At 39.5% G+C, this 19,201-nt stretch overlaps 1 protein-coding gene across 2 annotated transcripts in view; it reads left to right on the forward strand.

The window, feature by feature from the left end:
* TEX11 (testis expressed 11) overlaps positions 1-19,201 on the forward strand; it is a 358,129-nt gene that overhangs the window by 73,678 nt on the left and 265,250 nt on the right. For both annotated transcript variants that reach the window (XM_022561047.2, XM_089904417.1), the window contains exon 7: positions 12,068-12,148. In XM_022561047.2, coding sequence (XP_022416755.1) covers positions 12,068-12,148 — 81 coding nt within the window. The remainder of the gene's footprint in view (positions 1-12,067; positions 12,149-19,201) is intronic.

Here is a 19,201-nt window from a genome sequence, read left to right on the forward strand (position 1 = left end):
ATTTCATTTTTGGATTACTCATTGTTAATGAATAGAAATACAACTGATTTTTGTTTATTGAACCCTGTAACCTGGCTGAACTTCTTTACTAGTTCTTCTAGTTTTTTTGTGTGGATTTCTAGGGATATTCTCTGTATAAGATCATGTCATTTGAGAATAGAGAATTTTATTTAGGGATTATACTCATGAATAAATTTAACAAAAGAAGTGAAAGAAAGCCATAAAATTTTATTGAAAGAAGTTAAGAAGATCAAAATAAATGGAAAAATATTCTATATTCATGGATTGGAAGGCTTAATATTAATATGGCAATATTCCCCCAAATTTATCTACGGATTGAATTCAATCCCTATCAAAATTCCAGCTTCATTGTTATTTGCAGATATTGATACCCTTATCCTAAAATTCATATCAGCACTCATGAGACCTAAAACAGGCAAAACGATCTTGAAAAAGAACAAAGTTGGAGGACTCACTTTTTTTTTTTTTTTTTTTTGTGGTACGCGGGCCTCTCACTGTTGTGGCCTCTCCCGTTGCGGAGCACAGGCTCTGGATGTGCAGGCTCAGCAGCCACGGCTCACGGGCCTAGCCGCTCTGCGGCATGTGGGATCTTCCTGGACTGGGGCACGAACCCGTGTCCCCTGCATCAGCAGGCGGACTCTCAACCACTGCGCTACCAGGGAAGCCTGGAGGACTCACATTTGTTAATTTCAAAACTTGCTGCAAAACTATAGTATCAAGATAGTGTGCTGCTGGCGTGAAGACAGACATATAGATCAATTGAAAAGAACTGAGAGTCCAGAATCCATATTTATGGTCAAATATCTAAAAGTAAGCATTGAAAATATAAAACTCTTAGAATAAAACATAGGTATAAATCTTTGTGACCTTAGGTCAGGCAATGATTTCTTGGATATGGCACCTCAAGCACAAGCAAAGAAAAAATCGCTAAATTGGACTTCACCAAAATTTTAAACTTTCTTTTATAAAAATAAATTTATTTATTTTTGGCTGTGTTGGGTCTTCATTGCTGCGTGCAGGCTTTCTCTAGCTGTGGTGAGTGGGGGCTACTCTTTGTTGCAGTGCACGTGCTTCTCATTGCGCTGACTTCTCTTGTTGCGGAGCACGGGCTCTAGGCATGCGGGCTTAGTAATTGTGGCTCGCGGTTCTAGAATGCAGGCTCAGTAGTTGTGGCACACGGGCTTAGTTGCTCCACGGCATGTGGGATCTTCCCGGACCAGGGCTCGAACCTGTGTCCCCTGCATTGGTAGGCAGATTCTTAACCACCGTGCCACCAGGGAAGTCATAAAATTTTAAACTTTTTTTCATCAAAAGACACTGTGAAGTTAGTGGGCTGCTACAGAATGGGGGAAAATATTTGCATGTCATATAACTGGTAATTATCTAGCATCTAGAATACATAAAGAGTTCTTGGAACTCAACAATAAAAGTATAAATAATTCAAATTTAAAATGGGCAAAACACTTGAGTAGGCATTTCTCCAATGAAGACAAATGGGCAATAAGCACATGAAAAGATGCTCAACATTATTAGTCATTAGAGAAATGCAGATGAAAACCACAATGAGATGCCACTTTGCAGACACTGAGATATGTATAAATACAAAAATGGAAAATAAGAAGTGTTGGTGAAGATATGGAGAAATTGAAATCCTCATACACTGCTGGTGGGAATGTAACATGGTGCAGCTGCTGTCGAAAGCAGTTTGGAAGTTCTCAAAAAGCTAAACATAAAGCTTCCATATGACTTAGCAATTCTACTGCTAGGTATATGCACAAGAGAATTGAAAACATATGTTCATACAAATGCTTGTAACACAAATATTTATAGCAGCATTGTTCATAATAGCTTTAAAAAGGAAACAACTGGAGAGGGAAAGGGGGGAGGGACAATTTAAGGGTATGGGATTAAGAGATACAAATTACTGTGTATAAGTTAGATAAGCAACAAGGATATATTGTATAGCACAGGGAATTATAGCCATTATCTTGTAATAGCTTTAAAGAATATAATTGGTAAAAATACTGAATCACTATGCCGTACACCTAAAGTAATATAATATTATAAATCAGGTATACTTCAATGAGAAATATGTATGATATAAAAAATTAAAAAAAACAAAACAAAATGGAAACATCCGAAATGTCAATCAGTTGATGAATGGATGAACAAAATGTAGCATACCCATATAATGGAATATTTAATCCATGATACAATATGGATGAACTTTGAGAACAGTTTGCTAGGTGAAAGAAGCTAGGTATAAAAGGCCATGTATTGTATTATATGACTCTGTGTATATTAAATTTCCAGAATAAGCAAATCCATAGAGATAGAAAGTAGCTTATTGGTTGCCAGGGGCTGGAATAAAAAGGTGATGGGTAGTGGTTACTAATGGGTACAGGGTTTTATTTGGGGATGATGAAAATGTTCTGGAAATAGATAGTGGTGATGGTTGCACAACCTTGTGAATATACTAAAAACCACTTCAGTGGTTTTAAAATGCAATTTTCATTGTGCACTTTAAAATTGAATTTTATGGTATATGAATTATATCTCAAAACAAAAGACCTATGAATGGGGCTTTTCCATGGAGCTGCCAGACTGGTCAATTAGTGATGATTCTCTGGGGATGGGGCTTTTTTTGGCTCCTCCAAACTCATTCTGTCTTTTCATTGCCTCCTAAGCTAATATGGTTCCCAATCTACTGGTTTTCAAGACTTTTGCAGGGCTGGAGAGGGGGATAAAATGAGCAATTTAAAATACTACATATTTGTTGCCCGTACCAAGTTCTTTTATTCAAGAAAAATCAGCTGGTTTTCTTGAGTAAATATCTCTGAGATTGTTGCAAACTCTTTTTAAATTTCCAGAGTTCTGAAAAAGTTAATTTTGACAATGTTTGCCCAAGTCCTCATTGCTTTCCTGGAGGAGTGGAGTTTCAGAGATCTTTAAGTCACCATTCTAGGAGTGATTCTTCTAAAATTGATTTTCATATGTTGATCTTGCATCTTTTTTTTTGGCTGCGTTGGGTAGTGGGCTTTCTCTACTTGCAGCGGCGAGCGGGGGCTACTCTTTCGTTGCGGTGCGTGGGCTTCTCATTGTGGTGGCTTCCCTTGTTGTGGAGCACAGGCTCTAGACGTGTGGGCTTCAGTAGTTGTGGTGCACGGGCTTAGTTGCTCCACGTCATGTGGGATATTCCCGGACCAGGGCTCAAACCCGTGTCCCCTGCATTGGCAGGTGGATTCTTAACCACTGTGCCACCAGGGAAGCCCGATCTTACATCTTATCTCTTTGCTGAATTCACTTATTAGTTCTAGAATTTTTTGGTAAATTTCTTGGAATTGGCTGTGTAGACTTAACTATCATGTCATCCGCAGATAGGGACAGTTTTATTCCTTTCCAATCTGTATTTCCTTTATTTCCTTTTCTAGCCTATTGTGCTGCTGGGACTTTCAATATTATGTTGAATAAGAGTGGTGAGGGTGAATGTGATTTTTTTGGACATGTTATAATGGAATGTGTCAAACTTGGTATAGCTACATAACTCAGTTAACCAATATTTTCCAAATTACCAGTTCATATTGTTACAAAATCATGCATGGGTAAAAGATGGAGTCAAAGTGTAAGATAGATCCATGGGTTTTAATGTAAAAGTTCATTCATGAAAAGTTCATTTGTATGGTTCCAGAATTCACACTGCAACTAACCTTTAAGAAGCTGCCACTTGCTTAGTTTTGGTGTTGTATCAAAGAAGAATTTAGCTTCAATTATCTGAAAAGACTATTTTCTAACTACATATATTTGTAAGAATGGGTTTTCTTCATATACTTCAATCAAAACAACATTATAGTAGGTATAATGCAGAATCAGGTATGAGAATCCAGGTGTTCTATTAAACCATTTACAGATTTGTAAAAATGTAGTACAGTGGTACTTTTCTGCTAATTTTTTTACTTTTGGAAAATATAGTTTTCACAAGGATGTGTTATTTATATTAACATTCAACCTCATTTTTCAATGAATAAATATTTTTAAAAATTTCAGTTTTAATTTATAATATGGTAAATATTGATAGCTTTAAGGTAGATAGACAAAATGTCTTTGAGTCCTCAATAATTTTTTTTTTTTAAAGAAGATGTGTGGGGCTTCCCTGGTGGCGCAGTGGTTGAGAGTCCACCTGCTGATGCAGGGGACACGGGTTCGTGCCCCGGTCCGGGAAGATCCCACATGCCGCAGAGCGGCTAGGCCCATGAGCCATGGCCGCCGAGCCTGCGCGTCCGAGCCTGTGCTCCGCAACAGGAGAGGCCACAACAGTGAGAGGCCCGCGTACCGCAAAAAATAAATAAATAAAATAAAAATAAAGAAGATGTCGGGGGTAGGAGTTTATTAATTAATTAATTTATTTTTGCTGTGTTGGGTCTTCGATTCTGTGTGAGGGCTTTCTCTAGCTGTGGCAAGTGGGGGCCACTCTTCATTGCGGTGCGCGGGCCTCTCACTATCGCGGCCTCTCTTGTTGCAGAGCACAGGCTCCAGACGGGCAGGCTCAGCAGTTGTGGCTCATGGGGCCTAGTTGCTCTGTGGCGTGTGGGATCCTCCCAGACCAGGGCTCGAACCCATGTCACCTGCATTAGCAGGCAGATTCTCAACCACTGTGCCACTAGGGACGCCCAAAGTTCTCAATAATTTTTAAGAGTTATAGGGCCCTGAGACCAAAAAGAATCAGAACTGGGACTTCCCTGGTGGTGCACTGGTTAAGAATCCGCCTACCAGTGTAGGGGACACAGGTTCAAGCCCTGGTCCAGGAAGATCCCACATGCCACGGAGCAACTAAGCCTGTGCACCACAGCCGCTGAGCCTGCGCTCTAGAGTCCATGAGCCTCAACTACTGAGCCCATGAGCTGCAACTACTGAAGCTTGTGTGCTCTAGGGCCTGTGTGCCGCAGCTACTGAGCCCATATGCTGCAGCTCCTGAAGCCTGCGTGTGGCTAGAGCCTGTGCTCTGCAACAAGAGAAGCTACTGTGATGAGAAGCCTGTGCACCACAACGAAGAGTAGCCCCTGCTCTCCACAACTAGAGAAAGTCCCCACACAGCAACGAAGACCCAACACAGCCAAAAAATCAATCAACGAATCAATCAACTATTAAAAAAATAAAAGAATCAGAACTGTTTTGGTGTAGGATTGGTCTAGATCCGTGATTCTCAAAGTGTCGTTCCTGGACCAGTAGCATCAATATCACCTGGGAACTTGTTTGAAATGAAAATTCTTGGGTGCCACCCAAGACTCAATGAATCAGAAATTCTGGAAGTAGGGTCCAACAATCTGTGTTTAGCAAGGCTTCAATATGATTCTGTTTATGCTAAAATTTGAGAATCATTAATATAGCATATTCTCTCAGGATGTTTGACAGTGAGAAGAAAAATTGAGTTGTAGCTGCTGAGAGAAGCACAGTCAAAGGAACGTTATTTTCAAAATAGAATATATAGGAACACATTATAGGTAGAATATAAAAAGGCAGGAAGAATATTGGAGGAGTTGGATAAAGAGGAAGGCGTAATTAATGGGTCATATACCAGAAGGAGATGGAAATGAATCTGATCAAATACGTGTACAGAGGGATAAACATTTATTTACTGCTTGCTATATAAGTAAATGCTCTGTGCAGTAGAGATAAAAAGACCAGGGAATTCCCTGGCGGTCCAGTGGTTAGGCCTCGGTGCTTTCACTGCCGTGGCCAGCTTTCAATCCCTGGTCAGGGAACTAAGATCCCGCAAGCCAGCAGTCCCCAACCTTTTTGGCACCAGGGACTGGTTTCGTGAATGACAATTTTTCCATGGACCGGGGAGGGACGGGATAGTTTCGGGATGATTCAAGTGCATTACATTTATTGTGCACTTTATTTCTATTTATATTACATTGTAATATATAATGAAATAGTTATACAACTCACCATAATGCAGAATCAGTGGGAGCCCTGAGCTTGTTTTCCTGCAACTAGACTGTCACATCTGGGGGTGATGGGAGACAGTGACACCGGAAGTGTGTTGCTTATGTCCAGTCTACTGCGTAATCTCGTTTTGGTTGCTGTCACTGCAGAAAACCCTGCTTCACAAAGATAGGATGTTGGAAATGGAAGCAGGCTTTTCAGTGCTTTTGTGGCAATCTCAGAATTATTCTGCTTTGACTTTAATCCATAACGTATGGAGATTTGAAGTTGTCTCAAACATACTTTTAAGGCCACCATCATTTTCGATCTCAAGCAGTTGATCCTCTTCTAGCATGGACAAAGTCGATTCACCTAGCTTATTCACAAATGGGTTGCAGATCCATTCCTTCCCCGTTCGGGGGTCTTTTGTGGTTGGGAAGTAATGCTCAAACTCTTTTAAAAGCTGAGATAGGTGATCATTTACCAGCTGGGAGAAAGAAGGCCCTGGCTCAGTCTCTTTCAAAATCTCTCCTAATGTTTGAAATATGTCAGAAATCCCAATGTTCACTCGTCACTCCCATAATTCCAGTTTGGCTTTGAATGCAGCCACTTTATCTGCCGACTTGAACACAGTTATCCTTCTCCTCTGAAGTGACAGATTGAGTTCGTTGAGCAGGTTGAATATGTCACACAAGTATGCAAGTTTTGCGACCCATTCTGTGTCACTGAGATGCGCCGCCAGTGGTGACTGTTTTTCTAAAGAAATCTCTGAAGCGGCTCTCATAACTCAGAAACTCTGGCCAGTGATCCACCTTTAGAAAGCCGTCTCACTTCTGTGTATAAGAGAATACGTGTGTGCTCTGTGTCCACCTCCTCACAGACCTGCGCGAACAGACGTGAGTTAAGGGCATGTACTTTAATGTGGTTGATAATTTTAATCACATCCTACAAAACGTTGCTAAGTTCAGGTGACATTTTTTGGCTAGCCAGCATTTCTCTATGGATGACACAGTGTGTAGACTCACATTCAGAAGCGACTTCTTTGACCCGAGTAGTGAAACCAGACAGTCGTCCAGTCATGGCAGCTGCTCCGTCCGCATATACCGACACGAAATGACCAATTCAGTTTTCCTGATATGTAATTATTCAAAGACGTGAATAGTTCTGTATCTGTGGTGTTGGTTGGCAACAAAAGTGCACATAACGTATCCTCATGCACATCCTCCTGAAAAATATGTCACACTAAAACAAGCATTCTTACCTTGTCAACATCAGTAGACTCATCAACTTGGATTGCATACCATGGTGACTCATTAATCCTCTCAAACAATTGTGCCTCAATATCCTCTGCTATTTCATCAAGTCGTCTAGTATGGTGCTAACCAAAAGAGGAACACGTGCCACCTCTCCGAAAAGTTCACGACAGATGTCCTTAGCAGCAGGCAGGATCAACTCTTCACCAATAGTAAAGGGCTTCTTAGCTTTAGCAATGCAGTTAGCCACTAAGAATGATGCTCTCAGAGCAGACACGTTTGATGAAGTGGTGGCCTTCAATAATTGCTTCTATTCTTCATGTTCATGTTTTTTTTCTTTTGAAAAACTCTGAAGGCTTATCTTTTAATGCAGGGTGCTTGGTCTCCATTTGGCAAAGCAGTTTTGAAGGTTTCATGGCTTCGTTGGTTAGCCGATCACCACATATTATACAAAGCGGGCTTGGAGAATGTGAATCACCCATTGCAATGAACCCATAATTTAAGAAGGACTCTTGGTATTTTCTTTTAAATGCAGCTTTCTTTTTGTTGTCAGTGTTAGAGTCTTCTGCTTTCTCATCATTGGGTCTTTCCCCTTTTCAAAGAAGCTCTCTAGCACGTTTGTTTTTTACTCATTTTGGCTAGGGTTAGCTTGTGGGCTTACCAAAACTGTGATTGAGACAAGCGCACAGTGCGGGAAAGAGACGTGGACGGAAGTGGTAAATAAAATAATGGGTGGGCCATGTGCAGACTGAAATAAGTGTCGGATCCTGACTTAAAGCCTGCCACCAGATGCAACTGTACAATTGAAGTACATCAATTCACTTGCCACTATAAAGCCTGGCACCAGATGGAGCTTAATTGTCACTCGCCACTCACTGATAGGGTTTTGATATGAGCCTGCAAGCGATTGATTTATTATGGTCTCTGTGCAGTCAAACCTCTCTGCTAATGATAATCTGTATTTGTAGCCACTCCCCAGCTCTAGCATTGCTGCCTCAGCTCCACCTCAGATCATCAGGCATTGGATTCTCATAAGGAGTGCACAACCTAGATCCCTCGCATGTGCAGTTCCCAGTAGGGTTCACACTCCTATGAGAATCTAATGCTGCTGCTGATCTGACAGGAGGTGGAGCTCAGGTGGTAATGTGAGCAATGGGGAGTGGCTGTAAATACAGATGAAGCTTCGCTCAGTGGCCCGCTGCTCACCTCCTGCTATGTGGCCTGGTTAGGGACCCCTGCCGCAAGCCACGTGAGTGGTGTGGCCAAAAAAATAATCATGTTAACGTGTGGTTCCTTTCTTATAGGAGCTTAAGGTAAGTTTTGTGGAAGATACAGATGTATAAGCAGATATATTACACTAGGATAATTGCTTTCATATGAATGAAGTTCCAGTTCCACAGTAAAACAAAAGGTGAACAACTAATTATGCTGTGAAAAATTAAGAAGATTGTGAATTTTCTCTGGTTAGGAAAGGGACATAAGTTAGGTATTTTACACTGCAAAGAAGAATTAGATGTTGAGGAGCGCATGAGTTTTTTTAACAAGGTGGCAGGTGAAGTAATTTTTGGGAGAGGTGCAGTAGGAGGTTGTGGTATGTTATGGAGCACTTGAAGAATACGAAGAAGGGCTGGAACATCTGGGTGGGAAATGACCTAAGAAAATCAACAAAGAAGGAAACTAATTTTTACTGAGCATTTACTATATACTTGACATGGTACTAGGAGCTGTAACATTCTTGTTTGCTGAGCTAAAGTGAAGGTCCAGTTGAAGTTAGCATAAATTTTTAGTGGATCCATTCAGCATAGTTTACTGTCTTTGGATTGATTGTGTTGTCATCATCACTTAGCAGCATATTAGGTGATAGTCTGTCTAACATTTAATTCCTTGCATAATGGCAATAATCCTTTGCAGCAGCAGTTCAGGTCCAGCCTTGGAGTTTTTCTTCTCTCTTCTAAGGAAGGGAAACTTAAGATTCCTTTATCCATTAGTATAAGCTATAATACTTTATAGACCTGCTAGCATATGATTTTACAAGCAATGAGTACCACACAAGAACAGATAACTCCCTTTGTTACAATTCTTGGCACTGGTGGTAGTTTTGACTGTTAAATATGTTAACATTTTTGTATACTGCCTTACAGTTTACAAAGTGCCTTCATATCTGTAGTCTCATTTGATCCTCATAAGATCAATCCTGTGTGGTAGACATTACTATGCCTATTTTACGATTAAGGAAATTGAGGCTCAAAGAGGTTGTGACTTGCCTAAGTTCACTGAGCAAAGAAGAGGGAAAGCTGGGAATCCAAATCCTATATTCTTTTTACTACATCAGTATGGGCTGGGCATCATCCCAGACCTAATGATTCAGAATCTCCAAGTGGTGGGACCTGGGCGTGTGATTTTCAGAAAGCTCCACTGGTAAGTATGATGCTCACCAAAGGTTTCTACAGCATTACATCATGCTGCCTCTTCCTTAAGACTTCTCTTACTGGAATTCTATATTGTTCGGGTTTGAAATATTGATTTCTGGCCCAACAAGATGAATAAATTTTCAAAACTAGCTTCAGTTATTAGACCTGTTATTTCCTCTGTGATAAAATCTCAGTATATTTTTTGTTATTGAAAGAAAAAGATGTTTAATTTTAGATTGTTTACTTAACAATTCAAATTTAGAAATTAAGTAAAACAAGATCCAAACTCTATAAATATAAACCTAGATGGTTTTGAAAGGAAATACACCCGAATATCAGTAGTGATCATCTGAGTTTGGAGATTACAGTTGATTTTATTCTTTTAAAATATTCTTTTTTTTTTTTTTTTTTTTTCGGTACGCGGGCCTCTCACTGTTGTGGCCTTTCCCGTTGTGGAGCACAGGCTCCGGACGTGCAGGCTCAGCAGCCATGGCTCATGGGCCTAGCCGCTCTGTGGCATGTGGATCCTCCCGGACCGGGGCACGAACCCGTGTCCCCTGCATCAGCAGGCGGACTCTCAACCACTGCGCCACCAGGAAAGCCCATTCTGTATTTTTAAAGATCTCTGTAAAAGTCATATATTCTTTTTTAACAAGAAAAAACCAATAAATTGTATTTTATCAATTTCTCAGTGAATAAGTTTCTTTTTTTTTTTTTTTTTTTTTTAAGCCCTGCCTTCCCTGGCTCTTAGCCTCATTCTCCCATCTTCAAAGGCAGCAATGTTGCATCTCTCTGTGCCTTTATTCAGTAGTCAGGACTTCCTCTGACCACAGCCGGGAAATGTTCTCTCTGATTTTTTAAAATTAATTAATTAATTTATTTTGGGCTGTGTTGTGTCTTCATTTCTGTGCGAGGGCTTTCTCTAGTTGTGGCAAGTGGGGGCCACTCTTCATCGCAGTGCGCGGGCCTCTCACTATCGCGCCCACTCTTGTTGCGGAGCGCAGGCTCAGTAGTTGTGGCTCACGGGCTTAGTTGCTCAGCGGCCTGTGGGATCCTCCCAGACCAGGGCACGAACCTGTGTCCGCTGCATTAGCAGGCAGATTCTCAACCACTGCGCCACCAGGGAAGCCCTGAATAAGTTTTTTAATAGTTGCCTTCTACCTCAATAAGTTTTAGGAAAACATGAAAAGACCTTTGGACCTTTGTAAAATCTGAGTATTGATAGACACTTTATGGATTCTTTGACTGTTAAAGGCTTGTATTGTTTTATATCTTTCAAGAACAGAAAGCATCCTCCTCTGATATTGATGTTTGTCACTCAGTGTATCTCTTTTATAATATTTTCTTCACCTTGAATAATGAATCAGTTAGCACGTATTCATCAAACATTTATTTGTATAGATGGGAATATTATTTTGTAATCTCTATAGATAATTGAGATTTGGTTTATTAAAGTTCTTGTGCTTACAGTTTTTTTTCTCCTTTGACAAAATCTAGTATTAAAGCCTTAGAGAAGGGTATCTACTCAGCAAAATGTCAAGCTTAAGATTCAGCAAGTAGATAGAGGAGAAAACTAGAGAGAAGCTGGCTTCTTACATTCCTCATCTTTTGTTCTCTCTACTCAGTTCTTTTATTATCCAAAGCACAAAAATATTTGACACCACATAAAGAAAAGAAAATAGTGAATGTAGGGATTTTCCCCCGAGAAAGTACTTCAGAAAATTATTTTTTTGTGTATGTCCACGTTTCTTTTAATATGCCTCATCAGCTAAATTCTTTAATGACTGAAACAAGCCTCTTCTACAAGTGTGGAAGTAATGTGTGATTGATGTTTTCGTTCATTTGAGTGTCATAGAATGGTAGAGCTGAAAGAAATCTTAAGAGGTAATTTAGTACAGCATCCTCGTTTTATAGATGAGGAAGCTAAAGCCATGAGAGCATAAGGTTCAAGGTTATACGTAATGAATATCAGAGTAGCTCTTCTAGCTCCAAGATAGGATTGAACTAAACTGCCTTTCATAGCAGATGTTCACAGCATTTCAGACTGTGAAGTTACTATGAGCCTGTTTTAGGACAAAAGACTGCTGTTTAATGTAAAAAACTCCTCTAATGTGGAGATAAATACAAGAGCTCTTCAAGCTGGGGAAACATTATCAGACATGGCATTATATCATAATATAATAACATAAGATTGTATAATACACCAATTTTGATATTTCCAGAAAATTGAAATAACTCTTGTCATTCAGTGTCAACTTTGTCTTACCGAAGATTCTTATCACTTATTTCTCTGTATTTTGAGCTGGCTATTATGTTTAGCTCAACCAGTTAGCATTGCTAAGAAGATTAGAAAAGAAATTAAGACTTTTTAACACCAGTTAAAAATATGTTAGATTTGACTTATAGACGAATAGCTTGTTATTTTAACCAGTTACTGACATTTTTTTGCTTTCCCAGGCAGTTGTTCAACAGGATTTTCAAAGAGCATCTACATGTGTACTGCGCTGTAAAGATATGTTGATAAGGCTGCCCAAAATGGTGAGTGAAATCTCTGCCTTTATTCTCCAAGCATTTGAAAATATGCTATATCAAGTTCTAGGAAGAATCATTACTACTTCATGTGATCCTTTAGAGGTTATATTTTAGATCAGATCTACTTACTTAACCAAGCTTTGAAATATTTTGCTTCCTTTGTTCTTTACTAGAAAGGGTTTCTGAAAAAGTGATATGGGTTATTTCTTTTTTTAATAGATTTGATTGGAGTATAATTGCTTCATAATACTGTGTTAGCTTCTGTTGTACAACAAAGTGTATCAGTCATATGCATACATATATCCCCATATCCCCTCCCTCTTGAGACTCCCTCCCACCCTCCCTATCCCACCCATCTAGGTGGTCACAAAGCACCAAGCTGATCTCCCTGTGCTATGCGGCTGCTTCCCACTAGCTATCTGTTTTACATTTGGTAGCATATATATGTCCATGTTACTCTCTCACTTCATCCCAGCTTATCCTTCCTCACCCTGTGTCCTCAAGTCCATTCTCGATGTCTGTGTCTTTATTCCTGCCCTGCCACTAGGTTCATTAGTACCATTTTTTATTTTTTAGATTCCATATGTATATGGTAGTATACAGTATTTGTTTTTCTTTTTCTGACTTAACTTCACTCTGTATGACAGACTCTAGGTCCATCCACCTCACTATAAATATATCAATTTTGTTTCTTTTTATGGCTGAGTAATATTCCATTGTATATATGTGCCACATCTTCTTTATCCATTCGTCTGTTGATGGACACTTAGGTTGCTTCCATGTCCTGGCTATTTGTAAATAGTGCTGCAATGAACATTGTGCTACATGTACCTTTTTGAATTATGGTTTTCTCAGGATATATGCCCAGTAGTGGGATTGCTGGGTCATATGGTAGTTCTATTTTTAGTTTTATAAGGAACCTCCATACTGTTTTACATAGTGGTTATATCAGTTCACATTCCCACCAGCAGTGCAGGAGGGTTCCCTTTTCACCACACCCTTTCCAGCATTTATTGTTTCTAGATTTTTTGATAATGGCCACTCTGACCGGTTTGAGGTGTTACCTCATTGTAGTTTTGATTTGCATTTTTCTAATAATTAGTGATGTTGAGCATCTTATGTGCCTCTTGGCCATCTGTATGTCTTCTTTGGAGAAATGTCTATTTAGGTCTTCAGCCATTTTTTAATTGGGTTGTTTGTTTTTTGATACTGAGCTGCATGAGCTGCTTGTAAATTTTGGAGATTAATCCTTTGTCCATTGTTTCATTGGCAAATATTTTCTCCCATTCTGAGGGTTGTCTTTTCATCTTGTTTATGGTTTCCTTTGCTGTGTAAAAGCTTCGAAGTTTCATTAGGTACCATTTCTTTATTTTTGGTTTTATTTTCATTACTCTAGGAGGTGGGTCAAAAAAGATCTTGCTGTGGTTTATGTCAAAGAGTGTTTTTCCTATGTTTTCCTCTAAGAGTTTTATAGTGTCTGGTCTTACATTTAGGTCTTTAATCCATTTTGAGTTTATTTTTGTATATGGTGTTAGGGAGTGTCCTAATTTCATTCTTTTCCATGTAGCTGTCCAGTTTTCCCAGCACAACTTACTGAAGAGGCTGTCTTTCCTCCATTCTATGGTCTTGCCTCCTTTGTCATAAATTAGGTGACCACACATGTGTGGGTTTATCTCTGGGCTTTCTATCCTGTACCATTGGTCTATATTTCTGTTTTTGTGCCAGTACCATACTGTCTTGATTATTGTAGCTTTGTAGTATAGTTTGAAGTTGGGGCGCCTGTTCCTCCAGCTCTGTTTTTCTTTCTCAAGATTGCTTTGGCTATTCATGGTCTTTGTGTTTCCATACCAATTGTAAAATTTTTTGTTCTAATTCTGTGAAGAATGCCATCTCCATATGCAATCCCAATCATAGGGATTGCATGGAATCTGTAGATTGCTTTGGGTAGTATAGTCATTTTCACAATATTGATTCTTCCAATCCAAGAACATGGTATATTTCTCCATCTGTTTATGTCATCTTTGATTTCTTTCGTCAGGGTTTTATAGTTTTCTGAGTCCCAGTCTTTTGCCTCCTTAGGTAGGTTTATTCCTAGATATATTCGTCTTTTTGTTGTGATGGTAAATGGGATTGTTTCCTTAATTTCTCGTTCTGATTTTTCATTGTTAGTGTATAGGAATGCCAGAGATTTCTGTGCATTAATTTTGTATCCTGCAACCTTACCAAATTCCTTGATTAGTTCTAGCAGTTTTCTGGTAGATCTTTAGGATTTTCTGTGTACAGTATCGTGTCATCTGCAAACTGTGACAGGTTTACTTCTTCTTTCCCAATTTGTATTCCTTTTATATCTTTTTCTTCTCTGATTGCCATGGCTAAGACTTCCAAAACTATGTTGAATAAGAGTGGCGAGAGTGGACATCCTTGTCCTGTCCCTGATGTTAGTGGAAACACTTTCAGTTTTTCACCATCGAGAATGATGTTTGCTGTGGGTTTGTCATATATCGCCTTTATTGTGTTGAGGTAGGTTCTCTCTATGCCCATTTTCTGGAGAGATTTTATCATAAATTGGTATTGAATGTTGTCAAAAGCTTTTTCTGCATCTATTGAGATGATCATATGGTTTTTATTCCTTAATTTGTTAATATGGTGTATCACATTGGTTTGCGTATATTGAAGAATCCTTGCATCACTGGGATAAATCCCACTTGATCATGGGGTATGATCCTTTTAGTATGTTGTTGGATTCTGTTTGCTAGTATTTTGTTCAGGATTTTTGCATCTATGTTCATCAGTGATATTGGTCTATATTTTTCTTTTTTTGTGATATATTTTTTTGGTTTTGGTATCAGGGTGATGGTGGCTTGGTAGAATGAATTTGGGAGTGTTCCTTCCTCTGCAGTTTTTTGGAAGAGTTTGAGAAGGATCGGTGTTAGCTCTGCTCTGTGTGTTTGATAGAATTAGGCTGTGAAGCCATCTGGTCTTTTGTTTGTTGGAAGATTTTTAATTATAGTTTCAACTTCATTATTTGTGATAGGTCTGTTTATATTTTCTAATTCTTCCTGGTTCAGTCTTGGAAAATTGTACTTTTCCAATAATTTGTCCATTTCTTCGTGGTTGTCCATTTTATTGGCTTATAGTTGTTTGTAGTAGTCTCTTATAATCCTTTGTATTTCTGCAGTGTTAGTTGTGATTTCTCCTTTTTCATTTCTAATTTTATTGATTTGCATACCCTCCTTTGTTTTCTTGATGAGCCTGGCTAAGGGCTTATCAATTTTGTTTATCTTCTCAAAGAACCAACTTTTAGTTTTATTGATCTTTGCTATTGTTTTCTTCATTTCTGTTTCATTTATTTCTTTTCTGATCTTTATGATTTCTTTCCTTCTACTGACTTTGGGTTTTCTTTGTTCTTCTTTCTCTAGTTGCTTTAGGTATAGGGTTAGATTGTTTATTTGAGATTTTTCTTGTTTCTTGAGGTGAGATTGAATTGCTATAAACTTCCCTCTTAGAGCTGCTTTTGCTGTGTCCCATAGGTTTTGGGTCATTGTGTTTTCATTGTCATTTGTTTCTATGTATTTTTAAAATTTCTTCTTTAATTTCTTCAATTTCTGACATTTTATTTAATTTCTTATTAAATCTTATTAAACATCTTCTTTAATTTCTTATTTAGTAGTGCACTGTTTAGCCTCCTTGTATTTGTGTATTTTACAGATATTTTCCTGTAATTGATTGGCAGTCTTACAGCATTTTCGGCAGAAAAGATGCTTGATATGATTTCAATTTTCTTAAATTTTCTGAGTCTTGATTTGTGACCCAAGATGTGATCTATCCTGGAGAATATTCCATGTGCACTTGAGAAGAAAGTGTATTCTGCCAGTTTGGGGTGGAGTGTTCTGTAAATATCAGTTAAATCTATCTGTGTCTATTGTGTCATTTAAAGCTTGTGTTTCCTTATTTATTTTCTGTTTGGATGAACTGTCTATTGGTGTAAGTGGGGTGTTAAAGTCCCCTACTATGATTGTGTTACTGTTGATTTTGCCTTTCATGGTTGTTAGCATTTGCCTTATGTATTGAGGTGCTCCTATGTTGGGTGCATACATATTTATAATTGTTATATCTTCTTGGATTGATCCCTTGATCATTATGTAGTGTCCTTCCTTATTTCTTGTAAGAGTCTTTATTTTAAAGTCTGTTTTATCTGATACGAGTAATGCTATTCCAGCTTTCTTTTGATTTCCTTTTGCATGGAATATCTTTTTCCATCCCTTAGCTTTCTGTCTGTATGTGTCCCTAGGTCTGAAGTGGGTCTCTTGTAGACAGCATATATATGGGTCTTGTTTTTGTATCCATTCAGCCAGTTTGTGTCTTTTGGTTAGGGCATTTAATCCATTTACATTCAAGGTTATTATTGATATGTATGTTCCTATTGACATTTTATTAATTGTCTTGGGTTTGTTTTTGTGGGTCTTTTTCTTGTCTTGTGTTTCCCCCCTAGAGAAGTTTCTTTAGCATTTGCTGTAAAGCTGGTGTGGTGGTGCTGAATTCTCTTACCTTTTGTTTGTCTGAAAAGCTTCTGATTTCTCCGTCGAATCTGAATGAAATCCTTGCCGGGTAGAGTAATCTTGGTTGTAGGTTTTTCTCTTTCCTCAATTTAAGTATATCCTGCCACTCCCTTCTGGCCTGCAGAGTTTCTGCTGGAAAATCAGCTGATAACCTTATGGGGATTCCTGTGTATATTATTGTTTGTTTTTTTCCCTTGCTGCTTTTAATATTTTTTCTTTGAATTTAATTTTTGTTAGTTTGATTAATATATGTCCTGATGTGTTTCTCCTAGAGTTTATCCTTATGGGACTCTCTGCACTTCCTGGACTTAGTGACTATTTCATTTCCCATGTTATGGAAGTTTTTGACTATAATCTCTTCACATATTTTCTCAGACCCTTTCTTTTTCTCTTCTTCTGGGACCCCTATAATTCGAATATTGGTGCATTTAGTGTTGTTACAGAGGTCTCTGAGATTGTCTTCAATTGTTTTCATTCTTTTTTCTTTATTCTCCTTGGCAGTTATTTCCACCATTTTGTCTTCCACCTCACTCATTCCTCCTTTTGCCTCAATTCTTCTGTTATTGATTCCTTCTAGTGTATATTTCATTTCAGTTATTGTGTTGTTCATCTCTGTTAAACATTTCTTGTATTTTTTCAATCTGTGCCTCCATTCTATTTCTGAGATTCTGGATCATCTTTGCTATCATTACTGTGATCCTTTTTCAGGTAGATTACTTACCTATTTCCTCCTAATTTATTTGGTCTTGTAGGTTTTTACATTCTTCATCTGTGGTGTATTTTTTTTTAAGAAGATGTTGGGGGTAGGAGTTTATTAATTTATTTATTTTTGCTGTGTTGGGTCTTCGTTTCTGTGCGAGGGCTTTCTCTAGTTGTGGCAAGTGGGGGCCACTCTTCATCGTGGTGCATGGGCCTCTCACTATCATGGCCTCTCTTGTTGCAGAGCACAGGCTCCAGATGCGCAGGCTCAGTAATTGTGGCTCACGGGCCTAGTTGCTCCGCGGCATGTGGGATCCTCCCAGACCAGGGCTCGAACTCATGTCTCTTGCATTAGCAGGCAGATTCTCAACCACTGCGCCACCAGGGAAGCCCCTGTGATGTATTTTTTTTGCTGTCTATGTTTTTTTTTTTGTTTCTGATTTTTTGATGAGTGGGATTGTGTTCCTGTCTTACTGGTTGTTTGGACTGAGGCTTCCAATACTGGAATTTATAGGCTGTTCGGTAGAGCTGGGTCTTGGTGCTGAGATGAGGACCTCCGTGAGACCTCATCCTATGAATATTCCCTGGGGTCTGAGGCTCTCTGTTAATCCACTGGTTCAGACTTGGAGCTCCCACCGCAGGAGCTTCAGCCCAACCCCCAACTTGTGAACCAAGATCCTGCAAGCCACATGGGGTGGAAAAGGAAGAAAGAACAATAACAAAGTAAAAAATAAAATTAGACTAGGAAACTAACAGATATAAAAGAGTATAAAAATAAACATATAGATGAAACAACTGGAAGGTAAAACTGAACCACAATAGTAAAAAAGAGGAGGAGAAAAAAGAAAAAGTGGAAAAGGCCTTGGCTGTGGTCAGTGGGGCCTAAGCAGGGGCAGGGTTTGGATGGTGGGCGGGACCTATGCTTAGGACCCAGAGGGCTGGAAAAGGCCCTTGGGGCGTTTAGGGGGTGGGGCTTAGGCTCAAAGGAACTGAAGGGGTCCTGGCATGTCCCCGACCTCTGATCTCCCTGGCCTCCCTCCTATGCCCCCAGGACCCACATGGCCTCGAGGGGGCCGTTGAGGGCGGGGGACCCGACCTGGGAGCCCAGCAGGTCTCCCGGGCTTGGGTTGGCAGGGCCAACGCCCTCCACTCCTCTCCCACTCCTCTGGTCCTGGAGGGGCCCTCCTGACTGCCTCTCTTCTCCCCTCCACCTCTGGCCTCTCCTGTTCTCCCCCTGCACTCCCAGGACCAACACGGCCCAGAGGGGGCCTCTCATGGCGTAAGACCCTGCCCGAGAGCCAGACAGACTTCCCCAGCCTTGAGCAGGGAAATGCTGGGTGTACTCACCCCTGATCCAAGCCCCCGAGGGTCCCTCCAGGTGTGGGAATCCCTCCCGCCTCTCAGCCACCCCTCAGGGGTTACAAAACTATTATAGGAATAGTACAAAGAACTCTTGTATACCCTTTTACCAGGGACCCCGTTCAAGTTTCTCAATATTGTTCTTTACACAAAATGGATTCAACGTAGGATTCACCTAGTCACCAGTCTCTTTCAGTGGAACACTTTCTCATTCTTGCCTTGACTTTCATGACCTTGACACTTTTGAAGATCACAGAACAGTCATTTTGTAGAATGTGACTTAATTTGTTTTTTAAAAATTAAAAAGAAATTTTATTGAGATATAATTGACATATAATACTGTGTAAATTTGATGTGTATGACCTGTTGATTTGATACACTTATATGTTGCAGTATGATTACTGCAGTAATGTTAGCTAACACCTTTATCATGTCACAGTAA

This window comes from Delphinapterus leucas, chromosome X (assembly GCF_059928025.1).
Source record: "Delphinapterus leucas isolate spDelLeu-1000000601 "Yukka" chromosome X, BTC_Dleu_Yukka2, whole genome shotgun sequence".
Classification (NCBI taxonomy): Eukaryota; Metazoa; Chordata; class Mammalia; order Artiodactyla; family Monodontidae; genus Delphinapterus; species Delphinapterus leucas.